Here is a 20389-nt window from a genome sequence, read left to right on the forward strand (position 1 = left end):
CGCCAAGAGATTAAGTCCAAACCTTTGTTCTCAAAAATTTCCACTAAAGGCTTATGGTCTGTCCTAACTTCAAAACTTACACCCCACAGAAATTTTTTCAGTTTCTTAATCGCCCAAGAGATCGCCAACGCCTCACGCTCAACAACCGAATACCTGGTTTCAGGATCCTTTAAGCCACGTGACAGAAACAAGATGGTCCTCATACCATCAGGACTCAACTGTTGCAACACAGCACCAAGCCCTTTATCACTGGCATCGGTAGTCAAAATAGACTTCAAACTAGTGTCAAAACTCTGTAGGAACGGGGCAATCGCTAACCTCTCCTTAATACTCACAAACTCTTCCTGACAATCTCTAGACCAAACAAAGTTGGTTCCTTTCTTGAGAAGCAGTCTCATGTTAGAAGTCAAATCAGAGAATCCTTTAACAAATTTTGCATAATACTCTATCATGCCAAGAAAGCTCATAAGTTCTTCCTTCGAGCTAGGAGCTGACAACTTCCGAATAGAACTAACTAAATCCTCCTTGGGTTTGACACCGCTGCCAGAAATGTTATGTCCAAGATAATTCAAAGAGTCCGTTCTAAATTTACACTTCTCCAACTTTATCGTCAAATTCCCATCACTCAACCTTAAAAGAATATCCCTTAACCGTGAATCGTGCTGCTCCAAATCATTGCCAAAAACAAGAATATCATCTTGATAGATGCACACTCCCTCAATACCTTTAAGCAAACCTTCCATAACCCTCTGAAAAACTGAGGCCGCAGAGACCAAACCAAAAGGCATCCTTATGAAACGAAACGTTCCAAAAGGCGTTATGAACGCTGTTAAATCTCTGCAAGAAGGTTCAAGTTCAACCTGGTGGTATGCTGATGTTAAATCAATTGTACTAAAAACCTTAGCCTTCCCCAACAACGAGAGTAACTCACTGATATTGGGTAAAGGATATCTGTCAACAATCACATTCTTATTCAGTTGGCGCAAATCAATGCATAAGCGCAAATCTCCATTGGCCTTCCTTGCTGCGACCACCGGAGAAAGCCATTCAGTCCCTTCCACCTCCTCAATGATGCCATTTCTTTTCAACTTCTCCAATTCCTTCATCATCTCATCCTTGACAGACAAAGGCACACCCCTGACTTTACAGGCCAGCGGTACAGAATTATTCTTTAGTTTAATCCTATGTTGATATCCTCTCAAACAGCCTAGACCATCACTAAATACTTTTGGAAATTCAGTCTTCAACATCTTGGTAAACTCACAATCACCAGAACTGCTGACTACACTTACTTGATCTTTTAACAAAATTTGAGGTACAGCATTGGGATCTAAATAGACACCCAGTTCACCCTGATGAAACCAACTTATCAAACTGTCACCTTTTTTCGACACATACACCTTCCCTGAAATCAACCTGCCTCTAAACTCAATCATACCCCAGAAATATCCATGCAACTTTATAATCTCACCTCCATAAGCTACTGGAGATATATCAGGCTTTAACAACTTCACCTTTTGTGCCAACTTATTCCAATAAAACTCATTTGACACGATTGTAATCTTAGCACCAGAGTCAAATAATACTCGAGTGGAGATACCATCCACCAGAATTTCATCATACGGACAAGTCCTCTTATCGATAGAGCAACTTATTTGTGAAATGATTTGTACACATTCACCGCCCTCATAGCCTTTTTGTGAACATTCACCCTCACAAACATCAATTCTTTTTACTCTAGGTGTAGGTCTAGTTTTACAGACCGACGGGTACAGCTCTCCAACTGCCTACCCCAACCTTCTAAGAACATAAGTAGGTCATTCTTGACAACGCAACTACTATGACAAGCATAGCAACCAATACAGGAATAGAAATGGAAGATGCCACAACGCCCCCCCGGGTTCGCCCCTCTTCTCTTTTGTTCTTTGCTCTTGTACTTGATAGCCGTCCCACACCTGTTCGCACTGTATCCCCCGCTCTGGTCCCCCCTCTGTGTGCTTCTTTCTCGCTGTTGCCTCCCTATCACTGCTCTTGTTGTGGCTGTTGCGTCGCGCCTTTATACACCCCTCATGTGCCTCTGCGTTTTGTACTCACGTTTGTTGATTTAAGAGAGGTCCGCTTCCTCATAGACTCTGATGCACCAACCTCATTCTAAACTCTGCTCCCTGTTAAAGAGGCGGCGACGTTAATCCCCCTGCTGGTCCGTTTTAGTTTTAGTTTCGATTTTGAAACGCCATTGCTCTTGTCTCGCCGCGCTCCAGTTGATATTTTGATCCGTATCACTACAGCGCTGTAGACTACAATATTCTTTTCATTCGCTTGTGACGGCTTTTGACCGGAGTATTGTCGCCTCCGATTTTGCCAGCCCTTTTGCTGAGCTCTCTGCTCCTGCTTCTACAGCTTTTGCTCCTGGCTTTTACTCCTGGTTCCCTCACAGCACTCCTTGCGTTGGCGGTTGTCTTCTCAGTCTTCTCAGACGCCTGTGAAGCTTGCGATCTTCTTGCGCTCTCTCCCTGCCTGTGCCGCTCTCAGGTGTCTTCGATGCCTGTCAGGCACGATGTACTGGTAGCTCTGCCCTTCCGGTCCGCTTGCGATATCTCTTGTCTTTGAGCTTTGCCGGTTGCGTGCAGTCTCCTTTTCCCCTCACTGTACCCGGCTGGGTCACGCGAGGGGTCCGTAGTCTCTCCGCCTTCTGCTTTAAAGAGAAAGCCGAATTGCGCCGTATCGGATCCTGAACCTTCCCACCCAGCCGCAAACCTCTTGTTTCCTGGCCTCTGCTTAAGATGGCGGCGGTGTTAATCTCCCTGCTGGGCTGTTGGGCTGTTTCAGTTTCGATTTTCGTCCACCATTAGCCTTTGTTCTCCCGGCTTCTGCTGCAATTGTGCCACTTTACCCCCGGTACCCCTGCAGCGCTGGCGGTGGTAATCTCGCTTGTCTGTGAGGTTTGTTGGCACCACTCTGGCCCCTCTGGTTGTACATTCATGCATCGCCACACCACACCGGTCCTCCTTATTTGCAACCTCTATGACCGCATCTCCATTTGTACTGCCACTCGAAAGCTCAAAATCATCCCCTGGTTTTCCGCTGCCTCCCCGGTGCGATAACTGGCAGCTAATCGGCAGGCAAGCAGGCAGGGACGGTGGCGTGGTGGCGGGGCTATTGTTTTCTTCGTTTCGATCTTGCCGCCATCACCCCTCGCTGTTCCGGGGATTTCACGACTTTATCGATCCTACTCCAGGTGTTGAGGACTCGGCGACGGCATTAGCGGGTGCAGCTAGCATTCTGATGACCATTTTTCCTTTTTGTGCCGTATTTTGGTCACTGTGGCCCTTGGGATCATGAATGAACTCCCTGATCCGACGCAGCAGCCAACTCAGGCAAGCATCCTCCTTGCCGTCCAAGCCACGCCCCAGATTGAAATGGAGGTCAAATCTATGAAGGATAACAAAGCTCCAGGCCCGGATGGGTACACAGCCATCTTCTACAAGTCCTTCCTAGAGCAGCTGAAACCTACCATGAAGAGGGTGTTCAATCACTGTGCGGAGAATGGGTTGGTATCACAATCCATGTCCGAAGCCAACATAATAGTCAGCCCAAAGGAAGGTAAGGATCAGTTGTTACCCAAGAACTACAGGCCCATATCCCTAATTAATGTGGACTGCAAAATATATGCAAAAATCCTAGCAACCAGACTAAATTCCGTCCTACCAAACCTAATAAGCAACTCCCAAGTAGGTTTCCTATGAACCCGAATGTCTAGTGTCAATACCAGACTCCTCTGCCACATACTAGAACATACAGCAAAAAAAACAGAGCCAGCGGTAGCTATCACCCTTGATGCCGAAAAGGCCTTCGATAGAGTATCATGGACCTTCCTGGAGCAGTGCATGCAATCTTTCAACTTAGGTGAAGGTTATATACGAAAGGTGATGGTACTGTATGGGGATCCAAGAGCACGTATAGTCATTAATGGGTCACTCTCCGAGCCACTTACGCTACAACGTGGCTCTAGACAGGGCTGCCCACTGTCCCCCTCACTTTTTCTGCTGTCATTGGAGACCCTGATCAGCGACATCAAGGCAAACGGGAAAGTAAAAGGGGTCAATATTAATGGCGTTGAAATAAAATTGACCGCATACGCGGATGACATCCTAATCGTAACTGAGCAACCAAAGACCTCAATTGAGGCCCTGATAGACACCCTAGAGACATACTGAGGACACTCAGGATATAAGCTCAACAGGGACAAATCAGAATGCAAACCCCTGAACATCCACTGCACTAGGGACACCCTAGGGGGATCGGGCCTGGACTGGCAAACGGGGTTTATCAAATATCTAGGTATACACTTTGGTAACGACCTCATGAGCACACTAGGCCACAATGAGAAACTTTTGCTAGAAAAAATAAAGAAACTCTTGGAGGCCTGGTCCCCAAAATGTATAACTTGGTGGGGCAGAATCGAAACGATCAAAATGATGAGCACCCCAATGATCAACTACCGGATCAGCATTCCTACTCACAGATGACTTCCACCGTAAAGTAGATAACCTGATTACTAAATTCCTGTGGCGTGGGAAGAAGGCAAGGATAAGCATTAAAAAACCTAAGAGTGGAGAAAAAACTGGGAGGGGTAAATCTAGCAGACTTTAGAGTCTTCCAAACAGCATTTCTGGCAAAACACGGGGCCTACTGGATATCACCTCCCCACGGATACACACCGGTTTGGCTACAAGTCGAGAGAACCATACTGAACAATTTAAACCCAATGGCGCTGTTAACAGCTAACAAGCATCCTCACGCCTCCTGCTCTATTTTTAAAAACACAAAAATTGCCCTACTAAGAATAGATAAGAAAATGGAGAACAGCATAAAGGACTCAAAGCTGGAGTCACTCTTGGCCAATAGCAAGATCAGATACAAGGGAAAATGCCTAGCCCTCGGCACATGGATAGAGAAAGGCATCTCCCACCCAACCCAACTGGAGGAAAGGGGATACCCCGCCACGTTTGCCGTAGTGAAATCTAGACATAACCTAACAGACCTTGAGTTCTACAACTTCCTGAAAATCAAAATAGCCCTATCCAAAGCCAAACTATCGGCATACAAACCGTCAATCACGCAGTACATGACAAAGATCAACAGACTAGGTCATCAGGTATCACACCTCTACAAACTTCTACGCCCAAACTCCACCAAACTTAACGATAAGACCACTAACTATTGGGTAGAACAAGGAAATATCGCACTTAATGAGCAAGAACTGGCTATACTATGGACCTCTGCCTCACGTAATAAAATCTCCCCGTATTCTCACAAACAAAATTCTGGCTACTACACAAGGCTTTCTGGACCCCCGCTCGATTATTCTCACTAGGCCTCAGGGAAGATGATCTATGCTGGAACTGTGGCAGGGAAAAAGGAGACCTAGCACATCTTATCTACTATTGCCCATCACTCAAAACGTTCTGGGAGAAGATCTTTGATTTCATAAATAAAGCACTGGGCTGCACACTAAAATCTGAATTTACCTCCCTCGCCGCCGCATTTATGACAACAGGGCTAAGATCGGAGCATGACAAAGACCTACTAGACCTGCTTCTGACCGCGGCAGTAAAAATGGTCCTGACCAACTGGAAGGACACAACTAAGACCTCATACAAAGCCTGGGTCAACTGGGTGACGCACCTCAGAGGCGCGGATAACATTGCTCTACAAAACTCACCCTGGAGGCCAGCAACCAGGGGGCATGTGGATGTCACTCGACACGTACCTAGACTCTTACGAACCCCCTTGAATCCATTCCGACTCCCTCCCACCTCCCCCTCGGGGGCAGGGGGCGAGCGAGTTGGAATGCTACCACCAGTGCAGAAGAGGCGTGGGGGTCCTTATAGGACTACCATTCCTGCCACAAGCTAACTAGTGGGTGTGTCGGCTTTGTCACATGTCTATAAGCCCAATTAGGCTCATTGCTACAGAACCTTTCTTGTATCCTCTTTTCACCCCTTTCTTTCCTGCTTCTTTCTTCTATCATCCTTTGCCTAATTTCCCAGCAAGTCATTGTAGAGGGGATTAGCTAAACATATAGTTCGAGGCATATCAGCTACAGATTACACGCTATGCATAGATCGCCATCTGGTGTTGGGCCCCGATGTTTGCACTTGTTTTTGTCTTGGAAAGTCTTTGGAAATCACAAGGTATGTGACTCCTCCTTTGGATCATAGTGCGCATGGGCATCAGCTCCAACCTCAGATTGTTTTTTCCACCATCGGGCTCGGATGTGTTCTTGCTTTCCAGTTCGGAACCGTTAACGGTTTTCTCTTTCGACGCGCAATCCTTCCCTTCTCGACTGTATTGTTTTGATCGCGTTTTCCAATCCTCGCGACCCTTCAATTTCAAAGTCTTCGATTCCGGTCGTCTATGAAGGCCTTCGGGCCTACCTGGGCCTCATCTCTGGCTCATGGAAAGGACGCCATTCAAAAAGTGTTCTCAATGTGGGTCGAAGTTCCCCCACACCGACCTACAAGAGGTGTGCAACGTCTGCCTCTCACCGGAGCACAAGGCCAGAGACTGTCCAGCTTGTTCCTCCTTCCGCTCCAAGAAGACAATCCGGGACTGACGAGCTTGAAGAACAATGGCGCGCTCGTCATCTTCGATCCCCGACAACATCTTCTAAGAGGGCGTCGATGTTCCGAAGCAAGGTCGGGTCGAAGAAGCCATCATCAGCGCCTCCGAAGCAGATGATTCCGACGTCGAAGACATCACTCCAGCTCAAAGGGCCGTGAGTACAGACATCGACCCCGACCCAAACACCCACACTATCAAAAAAGGCTTCAGTACCACCTTCACTTTCGGGCCCAGGTGCACACCCAGACACTGCTTTCCATGGCTCACCTTCGGCCCCGGTAAAGAAGCCTATTAACCCTTTAGGTGACTCGGGCTCGAGTCAGCCTACCCTCGGTGCCGAAAAACATACTCAGGCATCGGAGAAGAAGACGTCCTCGTCCTCGCCAACCGCTGCTTCGACATCAAAGCACTCGGTGTCGAAGGCTAGCACCGGTTCCTTGGCACCGACAACACCCTCAGAGCCGACAAAAAAGCGCCCACCAAAAGGCCCTGATTCTTCGAAGCCAAAGACCTCGGAACCGAAAAAACATCAGGTTCCATCGGATAAAGACACTGCAAAACTTACGGCACCAAAGCCCTCGACTCCGAAGGATCTGCCTCCCACAGAGGAACTGTTTCGTCCAGATCCTACCCAAAAGATTCTTGTGAAGGATCCTAAGACTGGTCATTAAATGCTTAGCATCAAGAAAAGACCCCTGGAAACGCCTGTGCCCGCACCACCACCGAAAAAGAGAGACTTTGCTACCTCTCCATTAACGATCCCTTCTCCTCCTCCTCCTCCTTCTCCTCCTCCTCCTCCTCCCCACCACACCGCTCTCCTACCCCATCACCTACCCCAGTAGATGATGATGATAACACCTCAGATGATGCAGGGGGAGGTGCGGATGATCAACCCCTTGGGGACCCTACCCCTACTGGCTCCCCGGACCCCTGGGATGATTACAGTGTCGCAGACGTCCCTTACACCCCACAATATGACATCTATCCCTCCAGGCCTTCCCCTCCAGAGGACAATATCGGCTTCAACCAGCTCCTTCACAGAGCTGCCCAATACCATGGCGTTGCCCTTCATACAGACCCAGTAGAGGAAGATTTTCTCATGGACACTTTCGATACCACACAAAATTCCACCTCAATTTTACCCATGCTTAAAGGGGTCATTAGGCATGCACCAGAGATCTTTAAAGACCCAGTCAGAGCTCGAGTCATCAACCAGAGACTAGAAAAAAAGTATAAGGCTGCTCCTACTGATCCAGTATACATTAAAGGCCCCGCACCACTGGACTCCTTGGTAGTCTCTAATGCAAGGAAGAGAGCAAATTCCCAAACATCAGGTGACACACCACCACCAGATAAGGAATTGAAACTCCTGGACGCCTCTGAAAAATGCACAGCGTCACAGGCAGCAAACCTATGGCGCATTGCTAATACCCAAGGGCTGTTAGCCAGGTATGACGGGGCACATTATGATGAACTTGAGTCCATAATGCAGCACCTCCCTGACAGGTATAAAAACAAGGCCAATTAACTCATACAGGAGGGTAAAACCATCACTAACGCCTCCATCCGTTGTGCCCTAGATAGACGTAGCAGATACCGCCTCAAGGGCAATAAACACCAGTGTCCTTTTGCACAGGCATGCCTGGTTCCGCATCTCAGGTTTTAAACCCGAAGTCCAGAGTTCCATACTCAATCAGCCTTGTGATGAGCAACAACTATTTGACCCCAATGTGGACGTATCACTTGAGAAAATTAAAAAGGATACAGACACGGCCAAATCTATGGGAGCCTTGCAGTCGTCTCTCATCCTTCAGAAGCATCCATAGAGGCTACTCCTCTGATAGCCCCTCCACCTCTTACAAGGCTCCCAACCAATCCACATTTACTAGAGGTTACAAAAGGGGCGATTACTGGGGGAACAACAGCAAAGGCAGAGGGAAAAACAACAACTCCCGCTCTGCCTCCCCCCCCCCCACCCCATGACTTGCCTACACTTCCCCCAGACCATGGGTGCACCAAATAATTCAATCAGGCTACTGTCTTGAACTAACATCTACCCCCCAGCCATACCACCCAAATACCGTCCAATGTCACAAGAACATCTGTTACTGCTAAAGCAAGAGGTAATCTCCTTCCTACAAAAAAGTACAATAGAACCAGTTCCCCTGCCCCAACAAAACACGGGAGTATACTCCCTCTATTTTCTCATACCAAAGAAGGACGGCTCTCTAAGGCCTATTTTAGACCTCAGACCCCTAAACTTATACATACACTCGGACCACTTCCACATGGTCACACTTCAGCAGGTCCTCCCTCTGCTTTCCCAGGGCGACTTCCTTGCTACTCTAGACCTCAAGGACGCATATTTCCACATTGCCATTCACAGCGCTCACAGAAAATATCTTAGATTCGTAGTGGACGTTCAGCACTATCAATTCAATGTACTCCCATTCGGAGTCACCACAGCACCAAGAGTGTTTACCAAGTGCCTAGCGGTGGTGGCAGCACACCTAAGAAGACAACACATCCATGTCTTCCCATATCTAGATGACTGGCTCATAAAAGCCAGCTCATACAATCAGTGTGTACAACACACTCACGCTACTATTCAACAACTTCACAACCTGGGGTTCACAATAAACCATGCCAAGTCCCAGCTGCAAGCGTCCCACACACAACAATACCTCGGTGCCACAATAGACACCTCAAGGGTGCTAGCCTGTCCCAGTCCCGCCAGGATAGCAAGCATACAAGCTCTTCTCACCAGATTCCAACCGCAACACTCTCTTCCAGCTCGAGTGTTCATGCAACTCATAGGGATGATGGCCTCTTGCATATTCATAGTGCCTCATGCAAGACTCCAGATGCATCCTCTCCAAGAGTGCTTTGCATGGCAATGGAACCAGGCTCAAGGTCAGCTAACAGATCTGGTGTTGGTAGACTGTCGTACACATTGCTCTCTGCAGTGGTGGAACACCAAGAACCTTTCCAAAGGGCGACTGTTCCTCGAGCCGGTTCCTCAAATAGTCATGACAGTGGACGCATCGCTCTGCAGCTGGGGAGCTCACCTACTACATCACACCATGCAGGGCAGGTGGACACCTCCGCAAAAGTTACTCCACATCAACCACCTGGAGTTACTAGCCATATTCCTAGCCCTGAAAGCATTCCAAAAACACATTTCAGGCAAAGCTGTCTTAGTCCGCACCGACAACATGACAGCCATGTATTATATACAAAAACAAGGCAGGACACACACTCACTGCAGCTCTCTCAGCTCGCACAGAGCATATGGAGGTGGGCTATACCTCAGAACATTTTTTCTCCTAGCCAAACATGTCCCAGGAGTCCAAAACACAATAGCCGATCTGTTGAGCCGTCAAACACAACAAATCCACGAGTGGGAACTTCATCCACAAGTTCTTCAACCGTTTTATCAGATGTGGGGGCAACCACAGATAGACCTCCTCGCCACCCACGAAAACGCCAAATGCCCAAACTTCGCCGTCAGGTATTCTCACCCATTGTCCAAAGGCAATGCGATATGGACGAACTGGTCAGGCAGATTTGCGTATGCTTGTCTGCCTCTCCCACTCATTCCACTAGTGGTGCGCAAACTACAGCAACACTCCTTAACGCTCATCCTAGTTGCTCCAACTTGGGCCAGACAACCATGGTACACCACATTGATGGAACTCTCCGTAGTTCCGCACCAAAAATTACACCTCTCTCCACACCACCTAACCCAGAACCATGGAGAGATACAACACACAGACCCAGCTCAGCTCAACCTAGCGATCTGGCTCCTGAAGTCCTAGAATTTGGTTACCTCAACCTTCCTCCTGACTGTATGAACGTCATCAAAGAAGCTAGACGGCCTACCACTAGAGCATGCTATGCAGCCAATTGGAAAATATTTGTAATATACTGCCATAACAATAACATTGATCCCCTAGATGTGTCTATCCAACGTATCTTAGGCTACTTACTACACCTCCAAAGATGCAACTTAGCCTACACGTCTATCAGACTGCATCTTGCTGCCATAGCAGCATATCTACAAAATAGACAACATCTATCACTTTTCAGAGTACCTGCCATAAAAGCTTTTATGGAAGGACTCAAAAGAATAATTCCCCCCCAGAGTACCACCTTCACCTGTGTGGAATTTAAACATCGTTCTCACACGGCTAATGGGGCTGCCATTTTGTACCTCTACATAAATGTGAGCTACAATTCTCAACATGGAATACTGCTTTCCTAGTAGCTATTACTTCTCTACGAAGAGTTAGCAAACTACAAGCACTAACTATTCAGGTACCCTTTCTGCAAATGCATCATACTAAGGTTGTTCTCAGAACTAATCCTAAATTCCTCCCTAAAGTCATTTCTCCCTTCCACCTCAATCAATCTGTGGAGCTGCCTGTATTCTTCTCGCAGCCACAAACAGTCGCAGAAAGAGCTCTTTTCACCTTAGATGTCAAAAGAGCACTGCTGTACTACATAGAGAGAACACAACCTTTTTGTAAGACCAAACAACTATTCGTGTCTTTCTCGCCACCACACAAGGGCAACCCCATATCAAAATCTGGGATAGCTAGGTGGATTGTCAAATGCATACAGATTAGTTACCACAAAGCAAAACGTACATTATCTGTTCCTCCTAAAGCCCACTCTACACGTAAGATAGGGGCTTCAATGGCATTTTTAGGGAACGTTCCCTTAGACGATATCTGCAGAGCAGTTACATGGTCTGCACCACACACATTCACAAAACACTATTGTGTCGTTGTGCAAACTAAACAACAAGCTAGTGTGGGCCAGGCTGTACTCAAAACACTATTTCAAACTACTGCAACAGATACTGGTGGTTGCCGCTAGAAGGGGATTCTGCTATACAATCTATGCATAGTGTGTAATATGCAGCTCCTATGCCTCGAACGGAATATGCTACTTACCAGTATGCATCTGTTCTTGGCATTTAGAGCTGCCTCCCCGGCTACCTTTATCTGTTCCAGTATTATCTTACTTAGATACACCATACATGGGCATCCTTCCTGTTTTCTTACAAAGCTCCATCATTTCCCTGCTGGCGAAAAACAATCTGAGGTTGGAGCCAATGCCCATGCGCCCTATGATCCAAAGAAGGAGTCACATACCTTGTGACTTCCAAAGACTTTCCAAGACAAAAACAAGTGCAAACATCCGGGCCCAACACCAGATGGCGATCTATGCATAGTGTGTAGATCTGCAGCTCTACATGCCAAGAACAGATGCATACTGGTAAGTGGCATATTCCTTTCAAAGTACCTGTAATCACTGTCTACGTCTGGCTAACCTCGTAACAGAAATGCTAATGTATCTGTTTATAAAAAATGAATAAAATACTTTGAAATCAAAAAAAAAGAGAGAGAAGTCTGGTAAGACAACAAAGGGTCTTTCCGCAACTGGACAGAGGATACTCAAGAATGGTGATGTGAACCTGTTTGATCCCTTTCAAGGGTGAAACATGCTTATATGTGCCCCAGGAAGGTTTTCAGGCAGGATATGACACTGTTGTGCCAACAGAAAGAGCAACAACCCTCACCCTGAATGTCCAGCTGAACCCAGAGGAGTCATAACATCGCGTTCATGGTGACATTCCCTTTCTATGCACCCTGCTTTCGAAACCTCATGCACCCTACTTTATGGGTAGGTTTTACACTGCAGCAGTCAGGTTAAAAGGGATACTTAAGCCATGTGTAGTATCCTGGTTTGTTATGGTTCATGATGTGCCAGTGGAATGCTGCCTGAAGGATGCAAGATGGTATGTTGGGAGTGGGAACTCACAGTTGGAGAAGGGCCGAACACCTGGCTGGCTGCTCCTGGTGGGGCTGAATACTATTGAACCTACATCTTGTAACAAACTTCAATAAATCTAACTTAAATTACATTCTGGATGTACGTTTGATTACTACAATTTTATGGCGACAAGTTGAACCAAAGAACCTGCGTCTGCTACCTCTGAGACCTTCAACTTCTAGTCTGGAGTACCTACTCTCAAGCTAAAGCAACTCTTGTAACTACAGCTGCCGTTACTCAACTACTGGCAAACATCAGCCCCACCAGTGACCTCTACATCGGTCGCCCTCTACGCTACTGTGCCAGCTCCTGTCTCAACTGCAGCTCAAGTCTCTGTTTGCTGTCCCTACAGCGTCTGTTTCAGTTGCAACCCAAGCCAGTTCCCACTGTAAAGGATAAAGTGACCCTTAACCGGAGGACAAGAGGTTGTTTTCTACCGTCTCCTTGTCTGTTCTACTTAGCTGTGTGCCCTCAGTGACCTGCTACTGACAAGATCGGGGAAAATCTAAACTATTATCTTCAAATCGGCGAGGAATGTCTGAAGCCAGAGAAAAATTCACATGACAAGAGGCCGTTTGACAAGCTCAGGAGCCATCTGTTTTGTCAATTTCACTCCTCGACAATTTAAACACCAGTTTAATTTTAACACGGAACTGTATTTATATTTGCTGCCATCTACTGGAGGTTAGTCGGAATTTTATTTGCCTGCAATTTCGTTTTCTTGAAAGAAAATGTTCCTGTTCTCCTTTCACTCCGGGAATTAGTCTCATGAGACATTTCGAAACGGCGCTGGTGCTCCATTTGGGTGCTTTGGAAAGACTGCCTAATTTCTCTGGGTGAAGGTGACATTGTAATTTTGGGGCTGATTTAATGCATTGTGTTATCTTGCCAATTTTACTTCGTTTTTATTATTGCCAGTTCAACTGCTGCCTTACATTTTAAAATTGCTTTCATCACAGAGCGCGCACCACCTTACCTCATTACAGCCTTTCCAGCGATGTCTTCTTTCACTCCTCTGTAACGTTGACAGTTCAAGATGTTTCCTGCTGTTTGGCGCTTTGAAGCACAGTATTGCCGGGAGCCACCCGACGCGACGTGATCAAAGTGCCGCCATCTTATGGATCATGATTCTTTAGTGCAGTTGCAAGTTCCCTTTCTCTGCGTTGCCAACCGCGTTATCGGCAGTTATGGCGTTTTGGATAAAGTCGTTTGCAGCTTTAACCTGTCAGGAGCACCAGTCATGCTGGTATCTTCACAATGCAGCGCTAATGTGTGTTTTCCATTGATCCCTGTAATCGGAGGGATTATCTTTCAGAGGGGTGAGTGGCATTATTTACACTCATGGACACAGAAAGATGTTTCACAATGCAGCGTTAATGTGTGTCTTCCATTGATCCTTGTAATCAGAGGGATTATCTTTTAGAGGGGTGAGTGGTATTATTTACACTCATGGACACAGCAAGATGTTTCACTAATGGAATTCAATAACGCTATTCTGTTCCCGTTTACCAACCAAGTGCTGCTATTGTCAAATTAAAAGCGCCCTGAAACTAAGAGCTCACAATTACAAGAAAGGCGCAGAAGATTTTCTTTGCAGTACCGGACCTGTCATAGTAATTTAACAGAACTGCACAAGTCCTTTTGCAGGTCGTTTAACAGTACACAAGTGCTATGGAGCTGTATTCACTAATCTGTGTTTCGCTGCCATCTAGTGACATTTTCTCACATTACGAGCTTGAAGCAAATTTGTATTCAATTTTGAAGGTCTTAATGTATTTCAGTTAAAGTGTTTAGTTCCATTTACAGATTTTACTGTTTAACCCTATTTCTTCAATGCACAATGTCTTTTAACCTATCCGTGAGGTGTGTCTGACCTCTCTGTGAGGTGTGTCTATTGTTTTTTTTTTTTTGATGTGCATTCACATTGACCTCCAGTGGAGGTGCAACCTCTTACGTTTTCATTTTATATAGGGTTTAGTGAGGATTGTGGTCACAGCGTGGGGTACACAATGTTATTACCTCCTTACGAGGTGCCTGTAGTCTTTGTTTTACTTACCTCACTACTGCACAACATTTCTTTCCTCACACGAGGTGTGTTCTTGGTTTGTTTTCACCATTATTACAGTGTACAATGTCTCTCCTCATGTACACAAGGTTATGCGTGGACTACTGTCCCACTCGCACATGCTCCTCTAATGACCTCTCCGCGAGGTGTGTGTTGGGGTTATGTCCCAATTTCATGTGCATATCAGTTGACCTCCAGTCGAGGTGCGTCGCGCGGACGTTTGTCCCGCATTTTCTATGCACAATCTCTTGACCTCTCCGGAGGTGTGTTGTGGGGTCTTTCCCCATTATCCTGTGCATAGCATTTTTACCTCCCAGTCGAGGTGCGTCCGTAGGTGGACATCACATTATATGTCTTATGCCTTCACTGCAGTGCACGCTTTACCTTTCCTAAGGTGTCTAGTGTTGGTCATGTTTTGTTTTTAACAGTGCACATATCCATACCTCCACTCGAGGTTGCCCATGCAGAAGCAAATGTCTTTACCCCTAGCGGGTGTTTGGTTTTTGTCGCCATAGTGCATGGGTTACGTTACTCTGGGTGTTTTAATTGTTCTAGTTTTGTTTTCCACGCTGTAGCCCAGTTGTATTTTCTATTTGTAATTTCTTTCTTCATGCTTTTGACAGAGAAGAAGGAGTATTTGCATTCCTCTTTTTCTCTGTCGTCTTGTTTCCTCCTGATGTGAGCTGCTTTCTTGTATTCCTACCTGGCCAGTGGGTATGCTGAGGACAGTCATTAATGGTTTTTTCATCTTCTATTCTTTGCCCTCTGGTGTTTTTGTTACGTTCCTATCTTTGGAAGGGAAGATGAGATTGGTTTGTGTTATTCTCTCTCATCTCCTTTCATTATATTTTACCACTACTCTCTCTCGTGCTTTTCGTTCTTCTCGTTCCTTTAGCCTGCGTCTAGCTTCTGTTCTCTTTCTCTCTTGTTATTCTTAATTTTGGCGTTCCTTTTGTTTTTTTTGGAACAAAGGAGGATATGTAGTATCCTGGTTTGTTATGGTTCATGATGTGCCAGTGGAATGCTGCCTGAATGATGCAAGATGGAATGTTGGGAGTGGGAACTCACAGTTGGAGAAGAGCTGAGCGCCTGGCTGGCTGCTCCTGGTGGGGCTGAATACTATTGAACCTACATCTTGTAACAAACTTCAATAAATCTACCTTAAACTACATTCTGGATGTACGTTTGATTACTACACCATGTTTTGCAGGCCCACTCTTTGGATCACCCCATAAGTGCTGCAGTCCACAAGTGACGTTTAACTTCCAGGTCCTAGGTGCATTTTCTAGACCTTCAGGAGTGACTTATAAGCAAGTTAAATGCGTCAATTAGAAATAAGCCAATTATCCAGTGTTTAAAGTGGGGGCACAGGCACATTACTCCTGCTTAGCAGGGGTAAAATGTACAGAGTTCCAAAACTAGGAAAATCGTTTCCGGAAAAAAGTGAATACATCGAATATTCATTAAGGTTAACTAAATTATGCAGCGTAATGTGAGTTATATTACTTTAATATTTTGTTATTTTTTAGAAATTTTAACACTCTGGAAAAACGTTTTATCCGATTAGTACTAGTTTAAAATGCAACTGCAGCAATAAGCAAAAAAAAAAAAGGATACAAGTAACCCTTTGTGAAGGACCTTCCACTGTGCAGCAATACATCACTGCGTTTTAGTAACTTTTGATCCGTTTAAAATGGCTTTTTGTTAAAATCTACAAATTATACAGCAGATGATGCGTTATGTGGAAAATGTGACAAATCCATAATTAAGTATACAATGCTGTGCCTGAAGAATCACATAATTCCTGTGGCCCGGACTATAATCAATTTCTTTCTATTCATGTGACAAAATAAGAGAATTTGATGGTACACAATAAATGCACAGTCACAATGCCCCAAAGTGAAGTGTCTGTTCTTTAAGTTCATTCTAATTATATTAACGAGATCCACCTTCTTTGAGCACCTCGGGAGATTGAGAGTAGGCCGGACAGTGGCTGCACATGTTGCCAGTGCTGCCAATGAATAGTTGCCATTGCTCTTCTTTGTATAATAGGCACATGCACTGCTCCTTCCCATTCTGTATCTGTGTCGTATTAGTGAAACTTGACAAACCTTTTCACTTATGAGTCAATACTTTGCCATTATCAATGTTTTTGCTTAACATAGTGCCATAAGCTGGGCCAGTGGACTTATGCGACTCTGTGACTGGAGTGTATTCAGTGTATTTATGGAAATGCCCCATCTGTCACATAATCTATCAGCTGCAACATAATATACTGATTTTAACTGTAGTAAGGTTGCCACATTCTCAGTAGGAACTGTTCGTTCGTAGGACAACATAAACATTGGGATGGTGGTTTGCATGTGGAGCTTTGTGATGCTATGTTGTCCGCCCCTCTGAGATGGATGATCCAGTTTAACCAGCTCTTGTATGAAGTCTTACCTGTGTCTTTCCAGTTGGCAAGAACCATTTTTACTGCCGACGTTAGTAACAGGTCAAGTAGATCTTTGTCCGAATCATCTCTCAAATTTGTGCTTATACAGGCCGTGGGCAAATTGAAGGAGTCTCTGACCATAGTACACTTGAACACCTCATTTAAGAAGGAAATCATTTTGTCCCAAAACGATTTAAGTACAGTACATTGAAAGATGAGGTGGGCTAAATCCCCCGTCTCCCGGTTACAGTTACAGCATGTTGCATCTTTCCTGAGCCCTAGTACAAATAAGCGAGCAGGGTTCCAAAATGCCTTGTGTAGTAGCCAGTATTTGGTTTGGGAGAGAACCGGGGAGATCTTATTTCGTGAGACGGATCTCCATATTGAGGGCCGTTCCTGCTCCTTTAGTGGCTCTGGGTGCAGTTGCCCCCAAAAGGTTGTTACCTTATCATTAAGTTTAGAGGATTTTGGGCTGAGAAGTTTGTACATGTGCGAGACCTGGTGGCCCAGTTTGTTGATATTTGACACAAATAAGGAGATTGATGGATGGATGGTAGATAATTTGGATTTTGTGAGGGCCAATCTGACATAGCATTACAAAGCTCCCCATGGAAACCATCATCCAGGATGCTGTGGAGCTCCTTAGACGCGTTTCTAGACTCTTATGAGGCCCCATGAACAAAGCCCACACCACGGCGCCATATTCCACGACCTCACCGTCTTCCCATCTGAATAATTGTATCGTAAGTGTTTTGTCATTGTTACAGGTACTAGACCGCCATATTATGTAAAGCTCCCAATATCAGGCGCCCGTGCACCAAATTATGCAAAAGATATAGAAATCGATGTTACAGCTCACCCAGCCGTGGCTCCCCCTCTCTCCTCTCCGTCTTTTCTCTCCTTTGCCTGTCCCCTTATTTTTTCTTCTACAATTGGTCGCCCTGGTTAGGCTCAGGTTATCCATAAAAACGCTATAAATACTTAAGGGTATCCAGAGCTCCACTCTGAAATGTAAGCCAAATAACTTCTACTATTAAAAACCTAAATGAGATGACGAGTGTTGTGATGCCCAAACTCAAGAATAGTCATTACTGGTGTGTGCAGTGAACAAATGAGTGTTCAGGCAAATGTAATGTTTCCCTGACTTACAGGTAAAGGGAATTTCAACAGTAAAGCTGCCTTTTCAGCAAGCAGTCATATCTCCCACCTTAAGAGACTAAGGGCCTGGTTTAGAGCTTGGTAAACACACACTCTGTCAACACGTCACATATACCCGTCTGCCCTTTGACCAGGCCTGGGTCTAGAGGGTGGGCCAGGTGGCCTTGGCCATCCCAAGATAGCCCCGTGGCCTACCCAAGGTCTATTCACAAGCAGGAAACCATCTTTTGTTGTTTTTCTTAATGGAAAAAAAATCACACAGGCCTCCAGGCTCGCAGTCAAAGCCGAATTATGCAACTTTTATCTATCATGCCAATGTCTTGGGCTATTTTAAGTGCCTGGTGATTGGGCTGAGGTCATGCGAATGGCTGCTATTACTGTGCATGCAAGATCAGAAAGGGTAACTGAGATACCCAGACTATTTCAAGACCCCAATCTCCTCTCATACAGTACATAACAGATAAAAACAGTTTTATGGCAGAAACCGTGTGAAGGATGTTGGCACTGCTAGAGAAGTAAGTGAAAATGAGCATACAATCAGGATATATTTTGACAATGGTTTGTTATAGTTTCTTTCTATTGTCACGCTATTCCTAACCTATGGACAGGGCTACTGGAATTATGCGGTTGGGGAAAAACGTTGACCAAACTATGTTGCAGAAAAAGGCAAATCAATCGGCGCAATGTGAGACATTTAGTGATAGGATTACTTCATTATTTTTACATGTTAACACTGTTGTGGAAAAGGTTACACCTTGTTAGTATCACTTAAACACCAAAATACACCAATAGGAAACTGAAAAGTGACCAGTCAGCCTTTGTGAGTGGCCTTCCACAATCCTTTTTAGTGACTTTAGTACTGTTTCAGATAAAAAGAACATTATGTTTTGTTATGTCATGTGGATAGGTTAGGTTCGGGAAGCAACACTGCCATTTTACACGTACAGGTTTTCGTAAGTTGCCTTCTTTTCTGTACGATGACTTTTGACACATAGTTGCCTGCGTGACAGTGCAGAATTAATTTCTCTGAACCACACTGCTTACAATTCCACTTTATAAGTGCACTATCATGACACTGTGAACATCTAGTACAAGGCCTAGACACACATTGAGCAAATATTGTTGTTTGTTATTCGTCCATTAGTGACATGGCTATCACAAAGACAATAAACATTGTCCGCCTAGCTGAAGCCTTGACCCAGGAGCATAGATGATGTTATTATAGATACACATGCATTTCCGTGCTCAAATCAGTGGAGCACTCTGCTGTCATTGTGAGGTAATCGTTGTGTCGGAGTCTCAGCCCAGCTGATTCTGGTTTACCCTCTGCAAGGTGGGATGTCCAACTTGTGACCAAGGCGGGACCTACTTACCTTGTCTTCAGGAAATGGGGACTTAGAACATCCAGTAGGGTATTATTGGGAGAACACCCGCCCTAGGCAACTAGGTTTAGGGAGCGCATAGTAGGAGTGCACTATACCAAGTACTTAAATGCCAGAATATATACACTGTTTCAGCACGTTTATGGAATTGTTCATCCTTTTCACTATCCTTATACTGGTAATCACTTATCTGCTTCTGTTCATTAATCATTGAAGCGCATATATTTTATACAAGAATCACAATAGTTTATTAAATGTTGAAACCCCTTTGTGTATTTCTCGTGTACCTTTTTGACTGAGCAAAAAGGTTCTGGATTTGTTACCATGATTCCTTGGGGAGTCATGGGTGTCATTTTCTGAGGCTGTCCAAACCATTTGTTACCTTGCCAGGTTTAGGGGCACTTTTGGTGGCACCGTAAGCTAGCAGGTCTATATGCCAACATATCCGAGGGGGGGTGTTTGGGGAGGAGGAGGGTGCATGGAATCATTTTGAGACAATCCCAATATATATATATATATTTTTTTCTTTTCAAAATACTTTGATTTGCACAAGGTATACAGAAAGCATATAGCTGGGTAAGCAAGGGTGTCCAAGGCAAAGTTTAGTGTGCATACATGTTTCAGTAAAGTGTATGGGCTTTCTGCTTCATTCAAGACGGTTTAGAAGTGCATATGCGTTCACTAAAGAAATATATATTTTATTCCAAACATTTGTTTTCTCTTATTTCCTTGCAGTGGCGCAGAACATTATTAAAAAGAAGAGACACAACGTAAACCTGGATACTGTAAAAGTTGAAGCGAAATCCATACCTGTTCCACTGGAAGCAGTATTGAAATTTGAGGTAATTTATATCCAGCCAGCATGCCTTTGATTATATTTTT

At 45.2% G+C, this 20389-nt stretch overlaps 1 protein-coding gene across 4 annotated transcripts in view; it reads left to right on the plus strand.

Moving 5' to 3' along the window:
• The window catches only part of NMI (N-myc and STAT interactor), a 382827-nt gene that overhangs the window by 249546 nt on the left and 112892 nt on the right, over nucleotides 1–20389 (plus strand). For all 4 annotated transcript variants that reach the window (XM_085645599.1, XM_085645600.1, XM_085645598.1 and 1 more), the window contains one exon: nucleotides 20243–20349. In XM_085645599.1, the coding sequence (XP_085501725.1) occupies nucleotides 20243–20349 (107 nt within the window). The remainder of the gene's footprint in view (nucleotides 1–20242; nucleotides 20350–20389) is intronic.

This window comes from Triturus cristatus, chromosome 3_1 (genome assembly GCF_964204655.1).
Source record: "Triturus cristatus chromosome 3_1, aTriCri1.1, whole genome shotgun sequence".
NCBI classification, from domain to species: Eukaryota; Metazoa; Chordata; class Amphibia; order Caudata; family Salamandridae; genus Triturus; species Triturus cristatus.